Source organism: Panicum hallii, chromosome 9, assembly GCF_002211085.1.
Source record: "Panicum hallii strain FIL2 chromosome 9, PHallii_v3.1, whole genome shotgun sequence".
NCBI classification, from domain to species: Eukaryota; Viridiplantae; Streptophyta; class Magnoliopsida; order Poales; family Poaceae; genus Panicum; species Panicum hallii.
Genome location: NC_038050.1, coordinates 12316553 through 12343688, shown reverse-complemented (window position 1 = coordinate 12343688; position 27136 = coordinate 12316553). Strand labels below are relative to the sequence as shown.

Genomic DNA, 27136 nt, shown 5'->3' with positions numbered 1-27136 from the left:
AATAGCCATTGGATATGTTATCTTTTCTAATAAATTATTCACCTCTATTATTATGAAAATAGGCTAAAGTAACCCCTATATATATATAAATTACCCATCTCTGCCATTATAAAAAAATAGTCTAAATTAATCCCCTAATCTTCATGCAAATCACTCACATATGCTATTATAAAAATAATATCAAATAACCTAAGTTTGTATATAAATTATATAATTATGTTATTATTAAAAGTTAAAGTAACTCGTAAATCTGAATCTGATTTATATAATTATAACAAAATTTTAAAATGCACCAATATAATATTTTAAATTACTATATCTATTATTATTAATATATTATTTATGTTATTGCTTATATAAAAATGCTACCCATAGTGTGTGTCATGTAGGGGAGATATAAAATACCAATTTTTACGTGTTCACATAGCTTAAACAGATGGTTCAATTAAATATATATGTATATATAGAGGTGCGATACAAAGTGAAAAATATTGTTACTAACTAAAAATATTATAACTAGATAATGATGAGTATGTATATTTAATAGACAAAAATATTATTACTAACTAAACATATTACAACTAGATGGTTCAAGATTTCTCCTAATTCCTGCAACAAATAAAATATGGAGAACAGGAGAAGAAACTTAAGATAAACACCCATGTGAGGAGAATGAGATAATATTTTCCATTATCTAATGAGATGACAGCAAATAGATCTATCATATCAGAAGAAAAAAATGAATATTAATAAAGTGCTATTTCAAATAGTTGTTAAAAAATTAGGACCTCGAAAGAAAAGAGCAGTTCACATTTAGTATTTTAAGGGTTTTTAGCTAAACCAATAAACCTACCAACCCATTCTCTAAATTTAAAAGACAGATACTGTGAGATATTGAGATAGAAATTTAGTTTATTTTCCCCTTCAATCCATATATATTATAAGGGAATTGGTTTATTTCCAATAAAGAGTATGAACATGGGTTTACCCAACAAAGGCTAAAAGGCTAAAGGGAGAGAAGGGCCGGCCCACGTCTGTCGCGCACGGCCCCGCCCACCTAAACCCCCGTTCGGCCGGCTCGGCATCCACGCGCGCACACGACCGGTGCGACCAGAGAGAGACCGGTGCTCCGCCGTCACGCCCCTAAAAACCCCCTTCCCCGGTGGCCCGGTCCGTCCTCTCCCCGCTAGGCTGATTCATCCGCCTCCCCTTCCCTCCCCGCGTCCGCCGCACGCGCCGCCTGAACCCTAGCTTCCGCCGCCGCAGGTTAGTGGGGCGTCGGCGCCTGTCTTCTGCTCTCGCGCTCTCCCCGCTCGGGGTTCTGCCCTCTACCGATCCGTCTGATCCAATCGTTGTGGGTGGCGCAGGCAGCTGGGATGGAGAAGGGGGCCCCGGAGTCGTCGCTCTGCTGCGCTCGCTGCGGCAAGCCTGCCCTCCTGCAGTACGGTTTTTTTCTCCCTTGTTGCACATAATACTTCCTGTATCCGCCGGTTTGTTGTCTGCTGCCGAGTATTCGTGATACTTTGCTCGGTGCAACTTTGTCGTGAAGCTATTTAGCAAGTTATGTAAAGGGTGTCACTAGCTTTCATTTACAGTAAGTGCTTTGAACGGTGCTTTGAACGGTCGGTGTGGTAGTATGCGATCTGAAAAGCAACATCACGGTTCCTACCATTGAAATAAGCGCGAGATAAAGTATTTTTAATTTGTAAGTTCTTGCTTATCCTTTGCTGTTTTTCAGATGCCCCAAGTGTGCGGAACTGAAGCTGCCGCGCGAGGGCGCGGCTTTCTGGTCAGCGCCAACCTCTCTTTCTCTGTCTATTTTGCTTGCCGCATCATCATACCGCTAGCTTATAGGATGCTTGAATAATGAGTTAAAGTTTATCCTGGAGCCTTTGAATTCACTACTATTTGTAAGTTAACTTGCAAAAATAAACACCTGTTAGATGGGCAAGTGTTGGTAAGTTATGGCATTATATAGAAACTTCATCACCTATCAGAATGCATTTAGTTCAATAAAATGTTTTCTTTAGGTAAACTTGTCAGTAATGGTAATGAATTTTAGATCCTTGTTCTTTTAAGAAAATATGTGTTTTGATATTAAAGTATCCTTTGGAAGTGCCAGGATACTACACAGGGTAGAATCATGCCCCCTATGTAGTAATAGGGCTTCAGCTGTTTGAACTAGAGGAAGCATTGAATTCTTTTGTGTCCACAAATCATTTTCAGCACACAAGATTGTTTTAAGGCAGCATGGAGCTCTCACAAATCTGTCCACCCAAAGCCAAATGCTCAGCAGTCTCCAGAAGGTTGGAAGTATTGTTTGAAAAAAGGGCGGGCACGTTCGTTGCAGCTTCCTCGTTTTGAATGGACAGGGTAAAATATTATTTCCATATATTTGCATTTTCTTTGTTGGCTCTGTTGTATTTATTATACTGAGCATCCATTTACCCCCCGAGTTGCCTGGCAGGTTTTTAAAAATTGCCGATCTACTCAATTAAAATATTCCAAATCTATTGATTTGCAACTGTATGGATTCCTATTCCTATCTTATTAATTAAATGTTGGTATCTTCTGGCTACAATTAGAAGAATTTGAACTTTCGGATATATGCACGCAGCAAGTTCTTTAGACATAACTGCAAAAGTGAGAGTTACAGTAGATTTCAGCAAAAACTTGGTTGCATTCATGATGTTAAAAAAAAACACGTGACGTGCTTCCTATTTAGTTCGGTAAATACATCGCCCCATTTAAGGTTACTACCATTCCTTCCAAAGTTCCAATCAGGCAATCAGACAAGAAAACTGCCACACATCCTAATCCACAAAATAGAACATTGACAAACCGAATCTTTTTGCAACCTCAGCGTATCGTTATTCTCTACTAGGAGACTGAATGACTAGTTTGATGATACCTTTCTTTCTCACATTTTATTGAATGATAATGTCTTGCAGTCCATTGAGACCATATCCAATATCAAAAATGCGTGTGGTTCCAGATGAAATTGAGAAGCCTGATTGGGCACTTGATGTAAGTCCTTGTTAATTTAATTGCCTTTTCCTCAACTCTCTACTTCCGGTGTCCTTATTACCAATTTGAACTGATAGATCTTTCTAAACAGGAAAAAAAGGATCATTATTTTTTACCTGTGTACCTTGTAATATGGCCCTCACTTTGTAATACTTTTGCAGGGAATTCCCAAGATTGAACCAGACAGTGATTTGCAGAAAAGAGTAGAGGTAAAGTTCTTCAGAGATTTGTGAATATCACATATGCTCCACAGATAAATATTTGATGATTACTGCTGTCTCTTTAGATTAAGACCCCTGAGCAAATAGAAAGGATGAGAGAAACATGTCGAGTAAGTTCCCAGAAGATATAAACGTGTGTTAACATATTATAATGTCACTTCCCTAACCATTTCTGCTTTGTTCAATACTGTCATTGTTAGATTGCAAGAGAGGTTTTAGATGCAGCTGCACGTATAATAAAACCAGGAATTACAACAGATGAAATTGATAGAGTCGTCCATGAGGAGACAATTGCTAGAGGTCAGATTAACATCCTTTCAGAATTTAAATGCCACAATTGAACATCAGATGTTGAATGATGAAATTACCTTCATACAATCTTAATCGTGCCTATTTGTTCTCTTATTGATCATAACTTCCATCTTGATCCTCAGGTGGATACCCATCTCCATTGAATTACCATTTCTTCCCAAAGTCATGTTGCACGTAGGTTGTCTTTGTTTAATAAGTATTAGCATCATGACTAGGAGACTATACATTGGTATTGCTCATGTTGTTGTCTCTTGTTTACAGGTCTGTCAATGAAGTCATTTGCCATGGAATTCCTGATGCCAGGTCTTATTGAATACACCCTACGCTAGACTTCCATTTACATAGCGATACTGACCTTTCATGCCTTTCTTGGAGTGGTTGTTGCTTTACTACTTTTGACTTATATTTATTGAGATTATTTATCTTTGTATATTTACTTGATTGGAGAATTTAGGACAACAGGTATAATCTAGCTGCACACCTGGACTAGATAGGATTCACAAATAGTATGTTCTAAGATTTTGTATAGAAAAAACAACTGCGGGGGATGATGGACCCCCGAGCTGTCTTGAAGTAGGTGCCTTGCTTCAAACACAGGCCAGATGGGAGGTTTCAACGACCTCTGGAGTTCATCGCTCTAACCGTTTTGCTGTGAGTAGCTTGGCTAAGAAGTTGCATAGGCCCTTCAAAATTTGCAACTAAAGTCCAGGGCAAAACGTCAATAACTTTAGCATCTAATAAATGCATGCTTTTAGTTTGTCCTACTAAGTGGGTTCTTGGTATGTTAGGTTTCAAGTGGATTTTAGATGTACAAATGCCAGATTCTAACTTCCTATTTTCATGTTGAGCAAACTAAAATAGTTTTACTGTCAGTACCTATTGTCCAAGTTTGTGTATGATTGCCGTTGGTTTCTATAATTCTATCTGTTTTTTCTTACAGGAAACTTGAGGATGGTGACATTGTAAATGTTGATGTAACTGTATACTATAAAGGCGTTCACGGTGAAGTCTCTTTTGTTTTATATGATGCTTAACTGTTTATTTATGTTATGTTTATTTTTAATTAGCATCTATGTCAACTGCAGGTGATTTGAACGAAACATATTTTGTTGGCAATGTTGATGAAGCTTCCAAACAGCTTGTCCGTTGTACCTACGAGTGCTTGGAGAAAGCTATTGCTATAGGTGACATTATTTACAATTTCGACTTGATTTATTCCTTATATATGCCTAGACTTTAAAAAGAAAACAAAAGGAATTGCTTTTGGTTTGCAGTTCCCTATACATTTTCTAAGACCCTCATTTCTTACCTGTAATGGAGTTATGATACTTGAACTTAAAACAAATTTATGCGCAGTTAAACCTGGAGTTAGGTTTCGAGAAGTTGGAGAAATCATAAATAGACATGCTTCAATGTCAGGTTTATCTGTGGTTAGTATCACATCGGCATCAAACACATTCATTGCTATCTCCATTGTATGTTTGCACCTATCCTCTTGTGATTACCTTTCTTTCAGGTGAAATCATATTGTGGCCATGGCATAGGAGAATTATTCCACTGTGCTCCAAACATCCCTCATTATTCAAGTACATTTCTTGCAGCTAGTCTTATTTTCATTTATTCTTATATTAGTGCAGTAATTGTGATAGTACCGTACAAGCTATGCCTGAAAGGGTACACAATTATATTCAACTCAAGGTGTGCTTTTGTTATTTAATATAGGAAACAAGGCTGTTGGTATCATGAAAGCTGGGCAGACATTTACAATCGAGCCAATGATCAATGCAGGTAAGTGTACATAGCTCTGGCAAATTCCAAAGGCTCATGATGTTTTTAAAAAATACCTCAGTGTTCATTATTATAGTAAATATTTTCATATTGTGTAGGAGTTTGGAATGACCGTCTGTGGCCTGATGATTGGACCGCAGTGACTGCAGATGGTAAACGGAGTGCTCAATTTGAACATACACTTTTGGTGAGTTCAATACCTTTTGAGTTTTTGGCTTGTTCCTTAGAGGAATACCAATTGTTTAATTGGAATCTGTTTATTATGCATATAATTTCATTATACTAGAAAGAACCAATGCCTCATGTGTGCTGTTTAATCCTTCAGTGACTGATAATTTGCACTGGGAGTTCTTGCCTGTTCAACTTGCTGCTGTTTGATTGTTACTCCGCTAGTTTTCTGTACGCTTTGTTTTACGAGAGCTCTGTTGGGTCTCGGTGCTGCTGCGTAATGGTATATGTGAATCTTGGTTGTTTGCTGTTCTCCAGGTGACAGAGACAGGATGTGAAGTGTTGACGGCACGGTTACCCTCATCACCGGACGTATTTCCATGGTTGAAGCCGTGATACTGATACTCTGGCTATAAGCAGCAACAAGCAAGTGATCCTGATACATTGGGACTGCATTAATTTTGTTGTCTCATCAGTCCGTGGCTGCCGAGAAATTTCAATTTTTCCAAATTAATGCATATATGCAACTGTTAAACAGTCGCTGAAACTTATGTCCTTCCGAGTTGTTTCCGGGAGTGTGGATTGTTGAATGGATCTGTTCAGAGTTATATGAATATGAGGCTTAAAATTACCTGAGGCGTGTTACAACATGTTTATGCCATCCCAGTGCGCTCATGATAGGTTCAAAACATATTTCTATCAATTTATTTAAGTATGTTAATTTGACTGATAATTGAGTTGCCCCTTGGCTGCCAATTGCTCTGGAAGAACCCTGGCCATACAATCGCATGTCGTAGCTGAATATTACGTCCAACCTCTTCATAATCAGGCCCTTCCACTCGGAAGCAAAATTTTGTAAACAGCACAAACCAAAATTTGGAAACAGTACATGCTTGTGACGTATAAAACCAAAATAGTACTGCTACTGGTTCCTGCATCCTAGTATCCACTGAAATCAACCAACGATGAATAAGATTTGTTTTCATCGGTGGAAACAGTGTTACGCACATCGGTAGGTCCAGTTTCTTGATTTTCAGATTTAAGTGAAGTGGCAACCCTGAAACCAGCCATCTCGTTGATCTGTGACCTCTTGCGCCTTGCTTCCTCCACATTTCCTTCCCAGCACGTATCTGCGAGTAATTCCTGGGCTTTATCCATATTTTCTGATGGAATAAGATCATCATTTTGAAGCAGCACAAGATACACCTGGTCGGCTGCAGCCTTCCGGATCTGTTAGATTGCAGGGCATTTGAGCTCAACTGATAATTGGATGGAGTTCTGCACTTCTCAGGCAAGAAATGGTAGATGTTACCTTGGGGTATCTGTGGCATAGGAATGTGAGAAGTTGAGAGAATGCCTTGGTGCAAGTTCCATCCAGTTGTGAAGAAATGTATCCAAGGATTGAGAGGCCCGCACATAACTTTGTGAAATCTTTTGACCCCTTCAGTTCGGAGCCCACCGAATCTACAAGTCCACTGTAGAACTCACTATATCCCTGTGTTGAAAAAGCAGAAGATATAACAAAGTCAGCCTCTCACCATTCTGTAACTATTTAGTGCATTGCTGAGTAAACTCACCTCCCTGGTCAAGAAAACCTTTTTACTGAATAGAGCCTCAATAGTCTGCAAATACAAGGTCCTTGTTAGCAGAAAAAAATGTATAACATCACATGTGGGAAACAAGAATGCACAATCATGTGAACTTTTACTATTTAAATCATGAAACCAGAACTAAATCAGCAGCACCAGTTGTGATGTCGTTACAACGAGTAGACATGAGTTTGGATCGAGAACACATCTTTTTAGATAAACAACAGCAAAAATGAAAAGCTATTCAAAGCCCTATGCAAACAATAATAAGTATAGAATTTACATGCAACATATGAAAGATCTAGGCGCATAATATGATGTCATCAGACGATGTGAATAAACCTCTGTACCTTCAATGTGGGAGTAATCACACGATCACACTTCTGGTAATGCTGTAGTACCCATAGAAGGTCACAACTCAATTGATACTCTCTACTTTTCCCTTCACAATTTGTATTGATATCTGAATCCTCGAGATACCCTACTAAAGCTGATGTTGAAGCTTTTTTCAAAGACTCCTGCAATCCACCTGTAGAAATGACAAGCCCTGAGAGCACAGACTTGCTATAGCAGCTGACTTGGAGAAGCTTCACCAATCGTGGATATGATACAGTAGGAACCTAATAAGGCAAAATTTCTATCAGTTAAATAAACAAAAATATCACCACAGCTCAAATTATGAACAAATTGGTGACAGTTAAATCAGTGCTCAAGTTATTAAGCAACTATATATTCATTGAAAACATCAATTATTAAAGAAAATAGATGGAATTATGGGTAAACTTCCATTATTGTAGATCTACCCCCCCCCCCCCCCCCACACACACACACGAATTCTTTCCAACATGACTAATTTCTATGGCAATTGGCAACAAAACTAATATGGTTAGATACCGACATTAAAAAGATCAAATTCAAAGGCAGGACAGGTAATTCTCGTAAGTCACAATAAACAAGTGCCAAAACTAGGTGTGATTTTTTCCCAGTTCACTAACACTTACCGTCCACTCTAAATCTGTGCTGTTGGGAATAATCTCTTCCAGCAGTTCCCTGTGAGGTATAAATGGGATGAGGTGTTCCTGATGGTACAGAATTCGCTGCAGGGTCTTGATAGCTATTTCTCTCATCTTATCTATTTTCTCAACTGCTTGTTTTGCAATACCTGCAACCAGATCCTGTGCAACTCCAGAATCAAATAGCTGGTGTGTGCTACTACTTGAATTTACTTCCATTACACTCAGTTCAGACTCATGGCCAGAAGCTGGTGCTGTTCTCAAAGCAGCAATATCTCTCCTGCAGAGGATGAACGTACACCGTTCCAGTGCATCCATTGCTGCTTCACGTACCCAAGAACCCACATCTCCTCTGTTGTCCACAGCATAATCATCAAGTGCTGTAAATAAAGCTCGCATGACATAATCTTTTATATATGCATATACAGAATCTCCACTATTTGAGCTCTGATCAAAAGATGATGTTAGTGTTTCACAAACTGAAATTAGCCCCCTAACAGAGTTCACACGTGCTTCAGCATCAGGATCATCAGGCTTATCCTACAAACCAGATCCCACGGGAGTTTTAGTTCCGGTGTTAAAGAACAACAGCAATAGATTATTCCTTCTCTTTTTAATATTGAAATATCAAAGATAATTCCATTACCTCAATTGTGCATGAGCTACAGAGCTTATTCATGACAGGCATCCATTTCAATAACAAGAATTTGTATGGTAATATTCCAAGGGCCAGTGCGGCTCCCCGTCTTGCAGCCACATTTGGGTCGTCTAGAAGTGCCAAATATTTTGAAATGATATCATTGGCAATCTTTTCACCAGAGGATACCAGATATGTTGGAATAAAATGTTTTAATGCATCAACAGCAGCACACTGGACAAAAATAGTGAAAAAAGAAACATTCAGTCTACAAGAGTAGATGGTTAGTGTCATGGTAAAGGTGTACAAATAAAAAAGGGATTGGTTATGTATCAAATCACACGACCAACTAGTAAGATGATAGCACTCTTTATTTATTTATTTATTTAGTGGTGGTGTTTTTTTGGAGGTTGGGTTGCGGGGCACTCTTTCTGTGAATATACATTGAGGAAATGGAAAATTCACCTGTATTTGAGAATTGGGATGCCTCAAATTCTCATTAAGTGTTTCTAATAAACTTTTCTTTATCTTCTCGTTCAAAGATATTCCAGCTATAGAAATACATGAAATGAATCGGGAAACAGCGGAGCGCATAATCTCTCCTCCTTTGCCTCGATAAAGGCGTGCCTTTTCTATTGCGGGAACAATACCCGACAAAGCTTTCTGCATGTCTTAAAAATAAAGATACGGATGCAAGGTCACTTTTCAGGTAAGCATATTACAATATTCAAATGATAAGTATCACAAAAGTGCAAGATATAATATACATGACAATTACATAACTTACCTGTAGAAAAGGTAAAACCAAGTTGGTACAACCTTAAAGCAACCTCACCAACAGCTAAAGTGGCTCCATGGCGAGTACACAAGTCCGATGATAGAGTGCACGGAACTAACTTTTCAAGCGCATGTCCACCGAAGTAATCCATATCATATTGTACAAGCAAAGAAAGGGCCTGAGCAGCCAACTCTCTCAAGCTTTTCTCCTAGAAAAGAAAGAAAAATCAGCCTAAACGATGTATTGAAATATAGCAAGCTCATCTTCATAAAATTTATGAAAAGAAGCAAGAGATTAAGTGTCATGAAAGCAGCACTCCACAGAAAACAGAATTTGCATATTGAAGCAATACACAGTAAAAGTGAAAGAAGAGGGGGAAAAACTTCTAAGTATGTGAAAAAAGAGCCTGATGAAAGGCAGTACAGAATTGGTACTTGGGTTGGGGGGGAGGGGAATCACTTCAATTTCCCAAATCAGCTAACAGTTACAGGTAAGGAATGCAGAAGTCGAGAAACTAATAGCAATTGCAGCACAGGCAAAAAAGTGTGGAAACTGGCAACAACAAAGAAATCTAACTCAAACCATAAATACTTGCAGAGAACTACAGTACCCAGTGAGTTATTTTATTGCAAAGTAGCTCATCTGCAAAGGGATAAAGATACTCCTTGTACTGAGCAACAGAAACAGCAACATTCAGATAAGAATTTGATCGAGAGGCCAGTGCGAAGTAGTCTGTTGTATTCACAATATCAATGCCATGTGGAAAAGTTCCCTGTCTTCCAACATTCTCTTGAAAGGCAGCAGAAGCAGCTCTTCTACAATTAACCTACCATCACATCGACAATAAGGATTGGTAAGATAAGATCATCTAGTCAAAATACTATGGGATCAGAGGTAAAAACATCTGGAAGCAACAAATGTAGAACTAAATCAGAAATAAGCTTGCCTCTCGATCATAACAAGCAACTGTTAGAAGGTGAGGAGCAAGTTGTTCCAGGACAGCCTTCATATCATAATTGGTATAAGCTCGGCCAAATGCCCAACAAACAAATGCTGCTGCATCTCTTACATGTGAACCAATGCTATGTGGACCTCTTCGTACATCGTAGTGTAAAGCCTGCAAAGGCATATCATCAAAATCAATTGAGACAGTGAACTTATCTTACTGAACCAGCACTAAACATAGGTATAAATACGTAATTGTCTTACAATGTACAAAATGAAATAAAGGAAGGAAAGGGCATCATTCATTACTATTCTACTTATCATGTTACTTATGCACCTTTATTATAACAGGAATAACATCAGGAAAGCTAGAAGGCAGCAATAACCCCCTCCGAGCAAGTTCAGCCAAGGCCAAACAACCTCCATGCCAGGAACCATCACCCTTCAGAATCCAAAAGGCATAAGTTATTACTTGAGTAATATGGTGCTGAGAAAACTAGCAGTTTGCTAACCTCAAGATAAACTGATATATTTCTATGAACAATCAAAGGATGTTGCGAAGTTCATAAGTTATACACAGACCTCCCCAGGAGAAAAAAGTTGCAAGATTGATGATATAACTTCTTCTGACAATGTAGGTGTTAAACGTGCAGTTATCCTACCAATACCTTTGGCAGAAGACCACCTTACAATTGTGTCCTGACAGAAAATAAAAAACATTTAGCTTTAGTTCAAGAACAGCAGTGTTTGATGCTAAGTGAAAAAGATGAATAATTTACGAAAGCAATCCCTCAGTACAACTTCATCTGCGATGACAATGCTACTAATTGCATTTCATATCCCAATAAGACTTTGGCATTTTAACATGCAAAGAATCGTAATAACAAGTACGTGGAGCAACCTCCCTACTGTTCTCCGAAAGTACATGAAGCAGTGAATCACGACTCCAACTGTATACACAGTTCCTCATATACACAATTGCCTTATTCATTTTAGGTACCACCATTGCTGCAGAAGAAGTCCTTAGAGCAGGCAGTTGTGTTGGTGGTTTGAAGTAATCCAGTTCACAAAACTACATCCAGTCATACATACTTAACACCATCATCTTTTTATGCTATTCGAGTTTCGACTTTGACCAATATTTTTGCTTATTAGAATATAGTTATAATATCTTATAAGTATAAGATTATGAAAGAAATCTGACAGCTGGTCGTCTTTTCTTTTTTTCTGTTATGTAAGTTTGAGTGATAGTTTGGGTTTCCCCTAAAGGAAGTACGTCTGTACTTGGTTCGTTCCTTCTCTTTTAATACAAAAGATACACAGCTCTCCTGTGTATTCTAGAAAAAACATATTATGAAAGTACGTGGACACAAATATACTCATATGCTTTTTATTTTCGAAACTAAACACTTTGGAAACTGTTGTCGGTCAAACTTGACCGCATTTGTTATCCGAGGGGATTGGCATACATGAATCTCCACAGGAAAAAAAAAATATCAACTCTCTTCTAAGCAATTAAACCAAGTTTTGGTTAATGGAGGTTAAAGTTCAATTATATTCTACAAATAACTATATATTAAAAAAAGCCTGTGTGGCTTTTTCCCTCCAACATACAGAACAATACAATGCTATGTCTTTGTTAAGATATGGAGGGGGGGGGGTGGGGGTAAAAGATATTCACCAGCAAGCAAGAAGAGATAATTACTATTCTTGTTATAATTATTCGAGCACAAACAATGGGACTGCCATGTACGTAGAAGACATCATATAATTCGGTAAATATTACTACCACGTTCTAGAGAACAAATTAAAAGTTTGCAGCATAATATCAGGTCAAGAACATACCGAATCCCTCAAACCAGTCAACAGCAAGTCGATAATCTCTTCAACAATTTCTGGTACATCCATATCTTCTAACAAACACATGTCTGTCTGATCAATATTAGCTTGTTCGCTTGATCCACTTGAATACGCTTCTCCAGTAGTAGAACTTGAAAGGTTTGCACCCAGCGAACTGTTAATTGACTGCATGAGGTTAAAACAGTGAGCACTGTGGTAGAGATATCACATTACAATCTCCGAAACATAGAAAACTAGATTGAAGAACAGCTCAAAATATGAAAACATTTCCCAGTACTGCTTCCATAAAACAAAGATGCAAAACATGACATAAATTCTTGATTACTTCGCTCTTTATTAGACATCTGGGAAACTGGCACGGAAAATCTAGCAAAGCAGGTGACATACCTAAGTACATAGTGTGCTTTTGTTTCAGTTTATTGCCACCTAGCTGATACCTTACATGTCTATGCCAATGTTCCAAGACAGTTTCTTCATACATGTTTAGATTCTTGCAAGATTCAACTACTTAGAGCACTGTATCCGCAAATGTAAATCCAGCATACACATGAACTTCCTTCTAGAAATACATCCAAAATATTAATAAGTTCAAGCATTTCGATGCTAAGAAAAGTATATGCATAAATATTCACCCGAAACTAATTTCTGACATATTTCAACTCAGAAACAACCCCCCATTTATCAATCCCAAGAAAGAAATAGTGCTTTCTAGTGAAAGTGTTTAATCAAGCCACTGTTTCATGAGAAGTTTGCCGTTCACAGTTAGCATATCCCTATGAACAGTTTTGTGATCAAGCTATGAATGTTTCCTTAATTGATCAGGCATTGGAGCTTCAGCATAGTAGAGAAGCTCTTCACCAACTGCTACTATATGAGTGGTTCACATATCTCAATTTAGTGAACAATTTTCCAGAATTTGGATATGATTTGGAGTTTTGCATGGTGCATGCAATATAATCAGATTGGAAGCACATGCCAATCAGATGTCCTATTAAATTCTAAGTGAACTATGTGTGAAACACAAGTATCAGGTACTCCAGCGATAAACCACTTCTACGTCATACTATATGTCCTAGTAACTTTACAAAGGACACATGCATGAGTGAAACAATCTAGATGCTCTGCATGTGTCACCTTAAAAAGAACATAATTCTTAAACACCATATTGTTGGCATCTTTTTTAGACAAAAGAAGTCGAAAAACAATCGTGATTGGGAAATGCTGCGGTTTTATAACAGTAATAAGATATTTAAAACCTTATACCGCCATGACGGCGAACGTGGAGGCAAGCTAATGAGAGCAATTCGCTGGGCCAGTTTCACCAGAAATTTTCTAAGAAGTGGACTCCTGGCTGAGACATTAGTCTTCATCACAACTGAACAATCATTCCAAGCACCAGAAACAGTATCATCCAACGCTCTACGGTTACCAATCTGCAACAAAAGGAACCAAAAGGAAGACATCAATGTAAATGGACAATATGTAATTTATGAAAGCAAATGCGCACATTCATCCCCTGTTGACAACCACAAAAAAGAATCATGTGTGTAAAAGAGCTCCTATTAAGAGACAAATAAAATAGAAAAGCTATGAAGGCAAAGACATATCCACCACATGTGTAGAATACTGAATAAGAAGTAAAAATAAGGTACATACAAACCTTAAATATTGACGCTAAAGCTTCCACTATACCAATGGATCTAAATTGATCCACAAAGTCATCTGTGACAGACAACAACATCTCGTGTGCCCATTCCATAAAACTGAAAATAAAGAGAAGTACGACAACTCAAAACATTGCCCAATATAATGCTGGATAAAACTACAATGAAATGGTCAAGCGGGTAGAAGTTGTTACTGATGTTTGATAATCTCACAAAATTAAATCTTCATTTTAGTGAACCCTCCAGTGGTAGGATACTTTTGAAGATACAAGTCACTACAACAACTTAAAACATAAATACATGTGAGTTGTACAAAAATCACCTGCTGAAAGCCTTTGCCATGTCAGGACGAGTCAAGAGTCTTGCAAGCAATAATCCTGAAATCCTTCTCATTGGACCAGAACTGGAGAGATAATCCTTACATATGTTCAATATCCTTGTCACAAGCGGAACAACCTCAGTCCCATCCATGCTATCCGTAGTAGCAATGCTTGTATCCACAGTGGAAATGTCAAATGGGATCAGGACCAGTATATAAAGCCACAATAGAACAACACATTTAGTCTCCATTTCTCCTGTGCTCTCTTGCCTAAGAGCAGTTGCCGAACTCATTGTATGACACTTCTCAAGGAGAGCAACCCCAAGCTCTAGATCAGAAACCTGGTGAGGGAAGAATTTGATGACACTCTTGTACCCACACACTGTGACCAGGGTGTAGATGATGATACACAGAGGCTTGATAATGTCAAGGAGCTCATTGGTGCCAGCACCAAGTTCCATTGTCTTTGACCGAACCAACGACATAAGTGGCGAGACAATGTTCTCCAGGTATGGCTCCAGTAGTTGACCCTCTTCTTGATATTTGTCCATCTATTGCTCAACAGGAAAGATAAAATTTTATCATACTGAGCTCTTAAGCATGGTAGTTTTGGCAAAAAGTCAGTTCAAAGATTGATGCTCTACGAATATCAAGATTGGATATATGAAGAAGATATGTTCAGATCTTTTCTGAAAAGTGCTTTCATACTAGTACAATAGTACAACTTTCTAGGTTTTACAAATACAATATTACAGTAGAAAGTAGTGGCCAAAATTGTGCTCCGAAGACCATGTTATCCAAATATAGCAGTTGTTATAGTTTTCCTAATGCTTAAAGTTTCCACGTTATGTGGACATTGACTCTTACCTTTACCTATAATGGTGGTAATAGATCATAAGTCGTAACTCCCTCCCATATCCATATTTTTCACCAGGAAAAGCAGAATATAATTCATAAACATTCTAGGACTTAGGATTGATTCGTGTGAATCATTTGTATCCCAGCTCAGCTTACTCTTCAGCTTTTGCGCTCACTATCCTCTATATTAGCAATAGCAAGGGCATTCGCAGATTAACCTCAACCAAACAGTTTAAATTGCCTCCTAGACTACTCAACTAGTGCTTAGCAAATAATTAAAACAGGGGGTTTGTGGGAAAGGCTACTTGAAATTCACATCATCTCTTCGAATTTTGCTTGTGTGCATCTAGCTGCAGACGCTGAAGCACTGTAGAAAATTATAACCTCCACTAACCAACAATTAACCAAACAAAAGCTAATGTTGCTTCCAGAGCTGCACGCTCTTCTCTCATAGATCTGTGTAAGGTTCAGCGACAGAGAGCATTTGGAGACAGGAAGAGCAGAGTGCTTACGATAGAGCGGATCCTATGGACGTCGGCGGGCTCGGCGACGCCGCCGGCTGCGACGATGCGGCGGAGGATGGCGGAGACGAGCTCCCACTCTTGGAGGAAGTACCTGCGCAGCACGACCTCCTTGGAGTCGTGCTCGTCGTCCGCGACGGCGGCAGGATCAGCCGAGGCATCGCCGCTGGGAGCATCCCCCGCGGGTTCCGGTGGGGTTGGTGTGGCAGCATTAGGCTCCGGAGCGGCGGCGGCGGCGGCGGCGGCGGCTTCCTCCATCGCCGGAGCTCGGGGGTGGTTGCCTGACTGGTGGCGCCGTGGTGGTGTGCGAGGTTGCGCTACTCTACTGCGCCGTCCGATCCGCGTCCCACCGTCCGATTCGCATCCCACCCCCTCTTTCCCGATCCGCCTGGCACCCCGAGCCCACGCCTCTCGACGGTTCCGCCTCCCCTCGCGCAGGCCCGAGACCCGCCCCTCGCGCAGCCCCTCGCCCACCCCCTCCTCTCTGTCCGCCGCCCTCCCCCTCCTCTCCGACCGCCGCGAGCCGCGGGAGGGACTCCTGCGCCGCCACCACGGCGGCGCCCGACTCAAAGGACCTGCAGCAGCAGAGCAAGGCGCTCGACAAGCTCACCGACCACGTCGAGGACCGGCAGCTCGACTCCTCCCGAGTGCAATCCGTATGTAATCTCAGTTTCCGTATTTGCAGTCAGGAGGCGTCTTTTTGTTCGCAAGTGCTGACGCGAATACGACAGGCCGACAGGGTAGCTGGGCGCCTTCTGCGAACTCGTCTCTCCCCACGACGAAGCATCCTCGTCACCGTCAGTGCCGGCGATGCAGCGGCACGGCGCCTCCGGCCGGCCTTCGGGCACGGACGGCTCCGACTTCTCCTACCGCATGGTCGTCGAATCCCGTAAGCATCCACCGCCCAAATCCCCAAACCCTCCCGTCCAACGCCTCGTGGGTACCTCTCTCCTAACCTCTGCGATCTCGCGATTTTGCAGGGTACCAGAGGGTTGCCGAGGGCAGATCCCGCCTTGCGCGCCTCATCCTCGTGCAGGTGACTGCACAGCTCGGCTACTGGACTCACTCCTCCATCTCTTGCCGTCGTTGGCGGTGATCTGACGTGTGCGCGTGGTTTGCTTCCTGCAGGCACTGCACCAGGTAGCTGGGGGCGCCTTGCTACTGCTATCCTTGTCCAAGGGGAAGGAGGTGAACAAGTTCGCCGTGCTGTCCGCGGCCGCGGGACTGCTGGCTCTAGTGGTGGGGGAATTAGGTGATATTTCCGTGTTAACTTCAATTGCTCTGATTCCATACGTCCTTATATTTTCTACCAAAAAAGAATTGGATCGACCTATCTCTCAGCCTCGAGTGAAGAAAATTGCACTAGTGCCTTACAACTTTACAAGTCTCAAGTTCAATAAAAGGATCCATGGCACATTGGCACTGAAGGGGCAGTGACATAGGAAATGTTACATTAGTTGTCTATGGTTCATTGATGCGCATCTTGTTTAGGTGGTTTCTGATTAGCAACATAGGGAGAATTTGGATCAACTATCTAGGAATTTCAGATGTATTTTTGCCAGAACCAGCAAGCTTGTTTACTATATTCTAGGGGTGCAAATTAGTGACCCTTAGGTGCACCTCCAACCCTTTTTAGTTCAAATATTTGTGCTAATTTTCTAAAATAGGACCTCCATTTTAGAGAAGTAGCACAAATATTTGAACTAAAGAGGGTTGGAGGTGCACCTAAGGATCACCAATTTTGCAAGAAGCAGATCTCGCATCAGTTGGCTCAGTGAGGGCGATGCCAATACAGCCTTGTTTCATGCTCATGCTCGCCACCGGAAAAGGAAAAACTTTATTACTAAACTCACAACTGATGATGGGGTAGTTCTTACTAAGCATGAAGCGAAAGAGCAGAATATTTTTGATTTCTACAGTAATCTGCTGGGAAAGAGCATTGACAGGGAAGTGACAGTTAACTTGTCAGAACTAGACATGCCAAACATTGCTCTCAGTGATTTGGATGCACCTTTCTCGGAAGAAGAAGTCTGGAAAACAATCAACTCCCTACCTTCAGACAAAGCCCCTGGTCCTGACGGCTTCATAGGCAAATTCTATAAGGTGTGCTGGCAGACCATAAAATTGGATATAATGGCTGCAATTTCGGCTGTTTGGAGCAGAAAGTTTGCTAATTTTGAGTTACTCAATTCAGCCTTCTTCACCCTCCTGCCAAAGAAAGAGGATGCTTCAAACATCAAGGATTACAGGCCCATCAGCTTGGTGCACTCTTTTGCCAAACTCATAACAAAAATCCTAGCTAACAGGCTTGCTGCTACTTTAGATCAGTTGGTCTCTCCTAATCAGAGCGCTTTCATCAAAGGTCGCTTCATCCTGGACAACTTCATGTTGGTCCAACATACTACAAAATTCCTACACCAACAAAAACAAGCCCGTATCCTATTAAAGCTGGACATCAATAAGGCATTTGATTCGGTATCATGGCCTTTTCTCCTGGAAGTTCTGAAACGGTTGGGTTTTGGATCAGTTTGGTGTGATATTTTAAGTGGTTTACTTGCCACTTCCTCCACTCAAGTGCTACTGAATGGCTCTCCGGGGGAGCGGATACAGCATCAGCGTGGTCTCAGGCAAGGTGATCCTTTGTCACCGATGCTTTTCATTTTGGTCATGGATGCGTTATGCCACTTGGTGAAGAAAGCTGCAGATGGACAACTGTTGCAGCCACTTGCCAGAAGAGCCTTGCAGCATAGGATCTCCTTATATGCAGATGATGTGGTGTTATTCTTGCGACCATCAGCTAGTGACGTTGAAATCACTCTAGACATTCTGCAGCTATTTGGAAATGCATCTGGCCTTACAACAAACTTACAGAAAAGCAGTGTTCTTCCCATAAGATGTAATGAGGATGACAGAGCAGTCCTGCAGGAAATTTTGCCATGCCAGCTCTCTGACTTCCCTTGTAAGTACCTAGGGGTTCCTCTCTCCCCATAAGCTTACCAAAGAACAGGTTCAGCCCATCATTGAGAAAATTGCAGACAGACTCCCAAGCTGGAAGGCCGACCTGCTTACTAAAGCTGGGAGAATGGTCTTGGTTCAGTTTGTTCTAACCTCAATGCTGATCTACATCTTCATGGCACTTGATCTACCCCTTGGGCATTAAAGGCAATTTATAAGATAAGAAAGTGTTTTCTGTGGAAGGGAAGAAAAGATGTTAGAGGGGGACATTGCTTGCTGGCTTGGCCAAAGGTCGCCAGACCACTGAATTTGGGTGGCCTCGGTATCTCTAATCTCCAAAATTTGGGGTGGGCTTTGAAGCTCAGGTGGTTGTGTCTGCAGAAAACAGAACCAAACAAAGCTTGGGCTTTCTTCCCCGTCCAAGCTCAATCTCAAGTCCAAGCCTTCTTTGCTATGGCTGTTGAGACAGTAGTAGGTAATGGAAAAAATACTCGTTTTTGGACGGATAGATGGGTGCTTGGTCAGAGCTTGGAACAGGCCCTGCCACATTTGTTTAGTTCTATAGCAGCCAGAGCAAGAAAAAGATCAGTTCATGATGCTATCGCTGATGGAAGATGGATCTCAGATATAAGAGGTGCCTTGAGTTTGCCCATTCTGATCGAATACCTTCACCTTTGGGAGCTTCTTTCAAATGTGGAACTGCAACCTGAGGTGGAAGATACACATATTTGGAAGTTCTCAGCTTCTGGCCTGCACTCCACTAAATCAGCTTATGAGGCCTTGTTTATTGGAGCCGCACATTTCAATCCTTGGGAAAAGATTTGGAAGAGCTGGGCCCCAGGGAAGTGCAAATTCTTCATGTGGAGTAGCTCACAATAGATGTTGGACAGCTGACAGACTAGCACATAGAGGGCTTAATCACCCACCAAAGTGTCCACTCTGTGATCAGGTAGGTGAAACATTAGACCACCTACTGGTCTCGTGTTTTCACCCGGCAAATTTGGTATAGCATTCTGCAACTCTTTGGGCTGCAAGCTGTTGCTCCTCAAATGGATGATCTGGTTTTTGTGGACTGGTGGGATGAAGCAGACAGCAGGTTTTCTGGTCAAGTAAAAAAGGGATTCAACTCAATCATTATCCTGGGAGCATGGTTAATTTGGAAACATCGTAATTATTGTGTTTTTGATGGAGGGATCCCTAACTTAACCAGGGTCATCTCGGCTTTTAAGGAAGAAGCACAGCAGTGGTCAGTAGCAGGGGCTCGAGGAGTGACTTATCTCCTTGCCCTGGCTCCCACCTCCTAGTTCTTGTTGGGTCTTGGGTCCTGTGGTCTGGTCCTACCTTTTTCACTAGAAAGACAGCTTAGAGTGTAATCTTAGGGTGTGTTACAGACCCTTCAATCCTGTAACAGTTTTGTTTTGGGGGCTCTTTACCCCCTTTTTATTCTTCTTAATATATTGATGCGCAGTTCTCCTGCGCGTTCGAGAAAAAAAAAATCTGCTTAGCATCCATATCAAGAAACTCTGCCCAGGGTTCTATATCCACTTGTACTCTTAGCCATTGTATTAGGAATTTAGGATCAGCTGGTAGGCATTAAAGCTCCACCTCACTGCCTTCCAAAAGAACCAGTAAATTGCATCAATCTCCACAAAAATAAATTTATGATATTTTCTCTAAACACCTTTGTCATTTGGACAGCTAAAGAAATTAACACCTTCATTCCTTTTTTTCCAATCAATTACCCTTTGTCAGATTATTGATTATATTTAGCTGATGTTGCTATTTGGTACTTCACAGGACGAAAGCGGACTATGGCAGTGCTGCTTCGGCTTTACACAAGCTTGTCATCAATTGCAGTTGCATTCTCTGTGACGTGCATCATCCGCTCAGAATTGTTCTCGAAGGTTTGGGCTCTAAAATTCAGAATTTAGATTTTTGCGAGATGCGTGTGAGTATGTATATCTTGTGAGTTTATTATTTTTCTGCCTCTTGATGCTATCCAAGTAAAGCATGAGCTCAACCTTCTTCAACTTTTGATGAAGCAGCCTGCCCCATTAGACTGTTATTTCATTAAAATTCAGTTGTAGAGGTTTTACTTAAGCAGTAATAATATAGTCTTGTTGTTCTCAGTTTAGTCCTGTTAATGTAACGGCTTCCCAGAATCATGCTCGAGAGTCAGATGGGCATTGGTTAGTGCAATTGTGAACTAACCAAAGGTATAGTAGAAATCTTGCAAATCTTACCCATTTGTAGAACCTTTATAGGTAGATAACCACTAGTTGAAGTCCCCCCTGGGGAGTACATTTACAAGAATGAGACTGAAAGGAGTTAACCTTGGCCCTGCATGGGCAGTGTTCGATACTTCAATGCTACATGGTCTTGGCTTGTTTTAAGTTAGATGCAATAATTATCCACCCAAATTTAGACCTGGCTTCTAGTTACTGGCTTACTGCTGAATAAACTGAACGTGCATTAATTGGTAGCTTCATATTGTTGGTATATCCAGTCCCCAGCAAAAACTTTGATTCAGGTATCAAATCAGCACCAAAAAAGGGCAAAAATATCTCTGCCACTGAGTCTATCTGTAGTGACTCCATATTACAGAAACTTATGTCGCCAGCCAGAAGACTGACAAATAGAGGGCCAAGTCTTTGGGATGATCCAGCTACGAGGAAGCTGGATTCGCCACATTGAGTAATGATAGAGCATCAGAGTCACTGCATGTAAAGCTCATAACGACATTAGATTCGAGAAGTTTGATAGTGAGGTGAAAAGACATAAGCCTGTTTGGCAGAAGAAAAATATCTGTCGATAGGTCCCTCTATTTTTTTTCTTTAATAAAAAAAAGGATAGATGGTATTATCTGGATCAATGTGAAAGATGGTTGTCTCTTTCAGTGGCATGCCCACATGGCTGACATAGTTGACAGGTATAACATGATACACATGTCTTAAACTCAATAATTCCACCAGCAACAGCTCAGGTCTGCACATTCCATCCTGAAATTAGCTATCATGTTCATGCAAGTATTCTAGTGTCAGATAAACTCGAGGTAATCTTTGGTGTTAGTCAATTTGTGGCCACAATTTTGTTTTCTTTCGCTTCCACCTCCTGCAACTGGTGGAATTGAGTGAGGCATCACTTTTGCACATTGCAATTCCTTTTCCATGCCTTTGTGCAACGAAGTAATGATTGCAACTATCTTTTGGGATTATGAATATCGTCATATATTTGCATTTGATTTTTTGCCTAGATTATGAAGCAAAACACAGAAGCCATCACAAGCTATGAAATGTTTGATGCCGTTCGAGTTGCTCTTGGTAAGTTCCAGCTCCTGAATCTCTTTTAAGTTACAGTCAAAGAATTTGTTGCTAACTTGTATGGTCTACCCTCCACTTTGTCAGGTATCCTGCTGCAAATGGTGGTTATAGCTACAACTACCAGACTTCTGCAGAACATGTCTCCTCCCAAGAGAGCTTCATGAGTGTTAATGACATTGTAGCTATGTGCTTGACCATTAGAAATGATACAAAACTTCGAGTTGAATATCTATCAAGTTCTATAGACTTGTAACGAGGCAGCTGGTGTACAGCCTTCTCAGCAATCAGAGTTGCTTGTTTCATCCTTCCCTTTCGCTGGATGTGGAAAATTCATAGTGATTGTTGCATTTTGCAAGCAAAAAAGGCTAATGAAACATTTCTGTTGAACATCTCAGCATGATGTGTTGGTAATCTGTTATCATGTCAGCAAGCATCACCTTCAGGGTGCAAACCATCAATCTAGTCCTGCATACGAAAGGATGGCGATGTACGTTCGATATCTTCGGCTATCACGACTGCTGTACGAAACTCTTGATTGTGACCTCTAACTGCTCCTGTCCGTTTGTTTTGCTGCGTTTTCATGGCCTTGTGGATTTGCAGTTGATTGGAACGTTGCGTTTGCAGGGAAGAAGCCTCCGGATTCGTTCTGCACACCTTTCACTCTGCTGTTACCGACCAGGGCTCGGCGGCTTGGGCACTGAAAAGGCTCCGGTGTGTGCAGCTGCAACGGTATCAAGACAATGGTTTAGAGCCGTGCCTCGTGCGATGGAAGACTACCCAAAGGAGTTCTTGCTTGCACTCAACCAAGATGGTTTGTACTAGCTGTCCTGGTCACCGGTATTATTGTGCGGTGCTCGTAGCTGTAGTTGATCCGAGCAGTAGAAATGGACAGCCACTGTTTGTCTCCCATAACCAATCTACCGAAGCAAACCCACATGACAGCAGAGTATATTCTTCTTGCTCTGAGTGGCAGATACAGATCTCTTACTTATAGAACTGAATAACAACGCATGCACATATGTTGGGTCCGTTTGAATCTAAATGCTAATGAATGGATGGAAGTGCTAAATTTAAACTTGCACTAGCTCATTCAAATAGAAGTGCTAATAGGTGAGCTAAACTTTAGCTAAGACTAAAAATTTTTAGCATATATCTAATATGTGATAAAGTTTAGCGATTTTAGCTCATCAAAACGAACTGTACTATGCCATAAAAAATCCATGGACGAGACACAAAACTTGTAGCACTGTCCGGTCACGGGTGCAGTACACGACAAGCAGTCCGTGATTTGTCCACCCACCAACAGATCAGAATCAGATGCGATCATGATCTACTACAGACGCCAAACAGCACAGGGAGACGTATACTATACGTACGTATGCACGAGGCGCACACATGCCTATACAAGAGGGCCGCAGCAGCAGCAACACCACCCTACGGCATCTGCTTGGCCATGGCGTTGACGATGCCGAGCGCGTTGGCCGTGAGGTGCGCGACGCGGGCGACGTGCCCGCGCACGGCCTCCCTCACGCCGCCGCCGCCCGCGGCCTCCGCCCTGAACCCCTCCACGCACATGCCGTCGTCCGTCAGCGCCGCGCTCGCCCACGCCTGCACGCTGTCCACCTGGAACCGCACGTCCCGGCTGGTCGCGGCGCGCCCGCCTTTGTTACTCTGCCCGCCGAGCCGCGCCATGGCCTCCGCCGCCTGCCGCAGCAGGTCCTCGGCGTCCCCGAGCATGCTCACGCAGTCCCGCGCGGCTTCGGCGCCCGCGGGCGCCAGGCGGCCCGCGGCCGCCATCGCCTTCACCGCGGCCGCCGCCGCCCGCGCTCCGCCCAGCGTCACCGTCAGCGCCGCCCACGACAGGCGCGCCGGGCTGGACCCGACCGCCGCCGCGTACGGCGCCAGCGTCGCGTCGCACAGCGCCGGGTACTCCGTCCCCGCGCACCACGACCTCACGAAGCCCGGCACGGCGTCGGAGGAAGGCGCCGGCCGCGCCGCGGCGCCGCCGCCGCAACACCAGCTCATCGAGAGCGCCAGGAGAAGAAGCGGCAGCATCGACACGACGACGCGTCGTCGCAGCGCCATGTCCGAGCTGCGTGTTTCTCGATCGCTACCTCTTGATTGAGTTATCGTGTGGCGCACGTACGGGTTTCAGAGTTTGCGTGGACGATGGCGGGATTTGGAGCGGGCGCGGATTTTATAGGGGCAAGAGGATAAGGTCTCGCGCGGCCCATACGGCTGGCTATACGTATGGCTGGCTGGACGAATACACGACGCCGGCCGTGCTCCAGCCTTCTTGTGTGGAGCGCGCACGGAGCACGAGGCAGGAGCCAGGCAAGCTGATTTGCCGACGCCGCTTGCTGCGTGCACACACGCACGCATCAGCCAACGTGTTGCGCGCGGAGATTTTTGCGCGGCCGCGTGGGGCCTGGGCGTGCCTAGCCAGTGAGAGACAGCGACGCGGGGGGGTGCCCGGGAATACGGCTGGGTTGGCTGCTACGGGAACACGAGGTCGATCAGATTTCAGATCCCACGACGGCGGCGCGCCGGCGACGCGCCAAAGCTGGCGGGGACGTCGCGAGGCGAGGTTCCTTTTCAGAATTTCAGCCTTTCAGTTAGGCTCGCGTCGGACGGACAAATCACTGTGACGGTCGGACCGGCTGTTTCGTCCGTTGCGCGACCCCGGGGACGGCGAAGCTGAGCTGCAAACCGCTCCCAGCCGACATGGAGGACAGGGGAGCAGCCGAGCAGATGCTTTCTCTCTTCTTCGGCTCTTCGCCTCTTCCTCTTCGGTGAGCACATGCAGAGCTGAAGTTGAGAGGCATACGGCACAGTCGTTTCTATTTTCAAGCGGACATTTTTCAGATACTGCTAAGATATTTGCGCCCAGTGATGTGATATTAGATCAACATCACAATTATAGGCGAGGATATATAATAGCTGTTCCTGCAACTTGCCGTTGCCTGTTGGGTTGGGGTCTTGGGGAGCTCCCCTGGCGCCGCCCCCACCACCCGCGGCCTCCCCTTCGAACCCCTCCATGCACGTGCCGTCGTCCGTTAGCCCACGTCCGCAGCACGACGTCCACCTGGAACCTCCCGTCGCCCCTGCCGCTCGCGGCCTGCTGGTGCCCTCCCGGCCGCCGCAGCGTGCATGCCCACGGCGTCCCCGAGCGCGCTCACGCAGGCGCGCGCCGCCTCGGCCGCCACCGTGTTTCGTATTGTCTCTGATCTGAGCGCGTGATGAGGACGCGGGTGATTTGTAGGGTAGGGCAGGGCTGGAGGATTAGGACGCGGCCAGCGGCAGCCTGTAGGTATGGCCGTGCGCGAGGTCGCAACACCGCACGGGTGGTTGGCGGTTCCGAGCGCCGGGCTCACGAGAGGTCGTCGGCATCATATTTCACGCGAAGGCCGGCGTGTTGGGAGATTTTATTTGCTGTTTCGTCGGCGGGCGGGCTGCTACGGGGATGGCGCGCATGGCGGCTGCTAACGATGAGATCACTTCCAGGGCGTACATCGTGGGACCTGATCAATGGCGCTCCCGCCTCATCTTCTAGGTCGCCATCGCCGCCGGCTGGACCGGAGCTAGGCGCGGGCCAAATTACTGTGGCGTTTGGCTTGGCGTCCCTGCACTGGTATGAACAGCCGTCGACCAGTCGATGTATCCTGAGACTGTGACCGATGGTTTCGTCCGTTGTGTTTTGCGTGCGCCACTGATGACGGGGAAACTGAATTGCACTCACTCGCTGCTCCCGGCCGACATGGGGAATCGGGTACTACTCCATCGCCGCGAGGAGAGATGTAGCCACGCACATGCTTTCCCCGGAAGAAGAGCGCTAACTGGATTAGCATCGGCGATCGGCTGCTCAATACAATAATCCTCCATTTTCCCAAGCAGAACCGGAGCCGATGGCATATTTAGCATGGCTTCAACTTCAGAAAATTCGTAAAATTTATAGAGCTACTCGTACCCAGTTTTAGAAATTTTTGAAGCTAGAGTTATAAATAAATTATGAATCTTTTGTTAAGTTATTATATTTCTATTTTAAATTTAAAATATAAAATATTTTAATCTATTTTACAAATCCCAGCTTCGACATGATTGGTCTCATGCGGAAATGCAGAGCATAGGTATGACTGGTGTTGACTCATCAATCCATCAACCAATCATACGCCTCGTCGTGGGGTACCCCTGCTAAGGCGGCTGCTTTAGCAAAATGGCAACCAAGCAGAGACGATCACGGCTGTCACAGTATTATCCATAACTTGCGAGCGCACTGAACTGCCAACGGAACGTGCCAGGTGCAGACCCGCAGGGACCGCTTTTCTTTCCTTCTTGTTATTATCCTTTGCAATCCAAATACGTATTTGTTTGGTGGTGCAATACTTCAAGAACATTAATCAACTTTCCTAAAAAACAAAAATTTACTGATTGGTTTTTGATGACACAACCGCCAAATCGCAAAAGAGTTTTGAAGCGCTTATTATTCCTCCTCCGATCTTGTCCTGGTACGTACGTATAGGTGAGGGTGCAGCATGTCGGCGTCAGAGTGGTGCGCGGCCGCCGCTACGGCTCGTCGTCCACAGGCTGCAGGCGGTGCCCGGCCGGCGCGGCGGCGCCGCCGCCGCCGCCACGGCAGCGAGGATTCCACCCGGGCCAAGGGAAGGCGCCCCGCCGCACGGGGACGCGCGGGCCGCAGCGAGCCTCGTGCTCCAGGCCCCGCCTCTGCTCCGGGCTGAGCGCGGAGGGGTGCTGGCGAGGCCTGAACGTCAGACTATCCGGCGGCGCCGCGATTCCGTCAGCGACCTCGTCTTCTGCCCGCTCCAGTGCCGCTGCCACGGCCGTCGGCGCCTCCGCTGGTGAGTCCGCAGGCCCGCTGTCACCGCCGACGGCCGGAACGAGTAATGCCGGAGCGGCTGACGCCGTCGAGAGGAGGAGAGCCAACAGGAGGGGGAGCATCACACGGGCTCGTGAGGCAAGCATAGTGGCGTTTGCGACTCTTCCCAACCTTCTCTTGCTGTGTTGGATTGAGGTGAGGCAGATGGTACTTATAGGATTTTTTTTTGGGTAACCTGTAAACGTTAATGCAGAGAGTTTTACGTTGATTCAAAGCTGCAATAGATCCTGTAACTAACATACACTGAATGAGAAACGTTACGTGAAG

At 43.7% G+C, this 27136-nt stretch overlaps 5 protein-coding genes across 5 annotated transcripts; 2 read left to right on the top strand and 3 right to left on the bottom strand.

Annotated features, from left to right (window-relative positions):
* The first annotated feature begins 1103 nt into the window (after positions 1 to 1103).
* On the top strand, positions 1104 to 6177 carry LOC112875547 (methionine aminopeptidase 1A). The gene is made up of 17 exons (XM_025939429.1): positions 1104 to 1266; positions 1368 to 1441; positions 1739 to 1789; positions 2227 to 2373; positions 2952 to 3027; positions 3189 to 3236; positions 3314 to 3358; positions 3449 to 3548; positions 3683 to 3734; positions 3822 to 3863; positions 4501 to 4562; positions 4646 to 4744; positions 4917 to 4990; positions 5077 to 5146; positions 5283 to 5348; positions 5447 to 5535; positions 5835 to 6177. The coding sequence occupies exons 2-17, from the start codon at positions 1377 to 1379 to the stop codon at positions 5910 to 5912; spliced, it is 1164 nt and encodes a 387-aa protein (XP_025795214.1). The 5' UTR covers positions 1104 to 1266; positions 1368 to 1376; the 3' UTR covers positions 5913 to 6177.
* A 130-nt stretch (positions 6178 to 6307) lies between these two features.
* On the bottom strand, positions 6308 to 16362 carry LOC112875546 (tubulin-folding cofactor D). The gene is made up of 17 exons (XM_025939428.1): positions 15692 to 16362; positions 14325 to 14872; positions 13999 to 14101; positions 13595 to 13771; positions 12324 to 12503; positions 11061 to 11177; positions 10816 to 10920; positions 10480 to 10650; positions 10144 to 10359; positions 9543 to 9741; positions 9221 to 9426; positions 8765 to 8989; positions 8107 to 8658; positions 7456 to 7725; positions 7094 to 7138; positions 6829 to 7011; positions 6308 to 6746 (listed from the first exon to the last, which is right to left on the bottom strand). Exons 1-17 carry the CDS (start codon positions 15956 to 15958, stop codon positions 6456 to 6458), a joined length of 3855 nt encoding a protein of 1284 aa, XP_025795213.1. The 5' UTR covers positions 15959 to 16362; the 3' UTR covers positions 6308 to 6455.
* Positions 16216 to 22369, top strand: LOC112875549. Its single transcript, XM_025939431.1, has 7 exons — positions 16216 to 16356; positions 16432 to 16589; positions 16681 to 16736; positions 16829 to 16952; positions 20453 to 20559; positions 21909 to 21975; positions 22060 to 22369. Exons 2-7 carry the CDS (start codon positions 16511 to 16513, stop codon positions 22137 to 22139), a joined length of 513 nt encoding a protein of 170 aa, XP_025795216.1. The 5' UTR covers positions 16216 to 16356; positions 16432 to 16510; the 3' UTR covers positions 22140 to 22369.
* Positions 22370 to 23159: 790 nt separating this feature from the next.
* Positions 23160 to 24936, bottom strand: LOC112875548 (21 kDa protein-like). Its single transcript, XM_025939430.1, has one exon. It carries the CDS (start codon positions 24058 to 24060, stop codon positions 23410 to 23412), a length of 651 nt encoding a protein of 216 aa, XP_025795215.1. The 5' UTR covers positions 24061 to 24936; the 3' UTR covers positions 23160 to 23409.
* Positions 24937 to 26409: 1473 nt separating this feature from the next.
* Positions 26410 to 26933, bottom strand: LOC112875199. The gene has a single exon (XM_025938959.1). The coding sequence runs from the start codon at positions 26929 to 26931 to the stop codon at positions 26539 to 26541; it is 393 nt and encodes a 130-aa protein (XP_025794744.1). The 5' UTR covers positions 26932 to 26933; the 3' UTR covers positions 26410 to 26538.
* Positions 26934 to 27136: the final 203 nt, after the last annotated feature.

What these genes read in the sequence shown, in the direction of transcription:
- LOC112875547 (XM_025939429.1), top strand. Translation starts at nt 1,377, where the DNA reads ATGGAGAAGGGGGCCCCGGAGTCGTCGCTCTGCTGCGCTCGCTGCGGC. An exon ending in CGAGCCAATGATCAATGCAG is followed by an intron (nt 5,349 to 5,446) that starts GTAAGTGTACAT and finishes CATATTGTGTAG; the next exon opens with GAGTTTGGAATGACCGTCTG. An exon ending in AATTTGAACATACACTTTTG is followed by an intron (nt 5,536 to 5,834) that starts GTGAGTTCAATA and finishes GCTGTTCTCCAG; the next exon opens with GTGACAGAGACAGGATGTGA.
- LOC112875546 (XM_025939428.1), bottom strand. Translation starts at nt 15,958, where the DNA reads ATGGAGGAAGCCGCCGCCGCCGCCGCCGCCGCCGCTCCGGAGCCTAAT. An exon ending in GCACAGATTTAGAGTGGACG is followed by an intron (nt 7,726 to 8,106) that starts GTAAGTGTTAGT and finishes TTGCCTTATTAG; the next exon opens with GTTCCTACTGTATCATATCC. An exon ending in TGATTACTCCCACATTGAAG is followed by an intron (nt 7,139 to 7,455) that starts GTACAGAGGTTT and finishes TTGTATTTGCAG; the next exon opens with ACTATTGAGGCTCTATTCAG.
- LOC112875549 (XM_025939431.1), top strand. Translation starts at nt 16,511, where the DNA reads ATGCAGCGGCACGGCGCCTCCGGCCGGCCTTCGGGCACGGACGGCTCC. An exon ending in GCTCAGAATTGTTCTCGAAG is followed by an intron (nt 20,560 to 21,908) that starts GTTTGGGCTCTA and finishes TTTTTTGCCTAG; the next exon opens with ATTATGAAGCAAAACACAGA. An exon ending in TGCCGTTCGAGTTGCTCTTG is followed by an intron (nt 21,976 to 22,059) that starts GTAAGTTCCAGC and finishes CCACTTTGTCAG; the next exon opens with GTATCCTGCTGCAAATGGTG.
- LOC112875548 (XM_025939430.1), bottom strand. Translation starts at nt 24,060, where the DNA reads ATGGCGCTGCGACGACGCGTCGTCGTGTCGATGCTGCCGCTTCTTCTC.
- LOC112875199 (XM_025938959.1), bottom strand. Translation starts at nt 26,931, where the DNA reads ATGCTCCCCCTCCTGTTGGCTCTCCTCCTCTCGACGGCGTCAGCCGCT.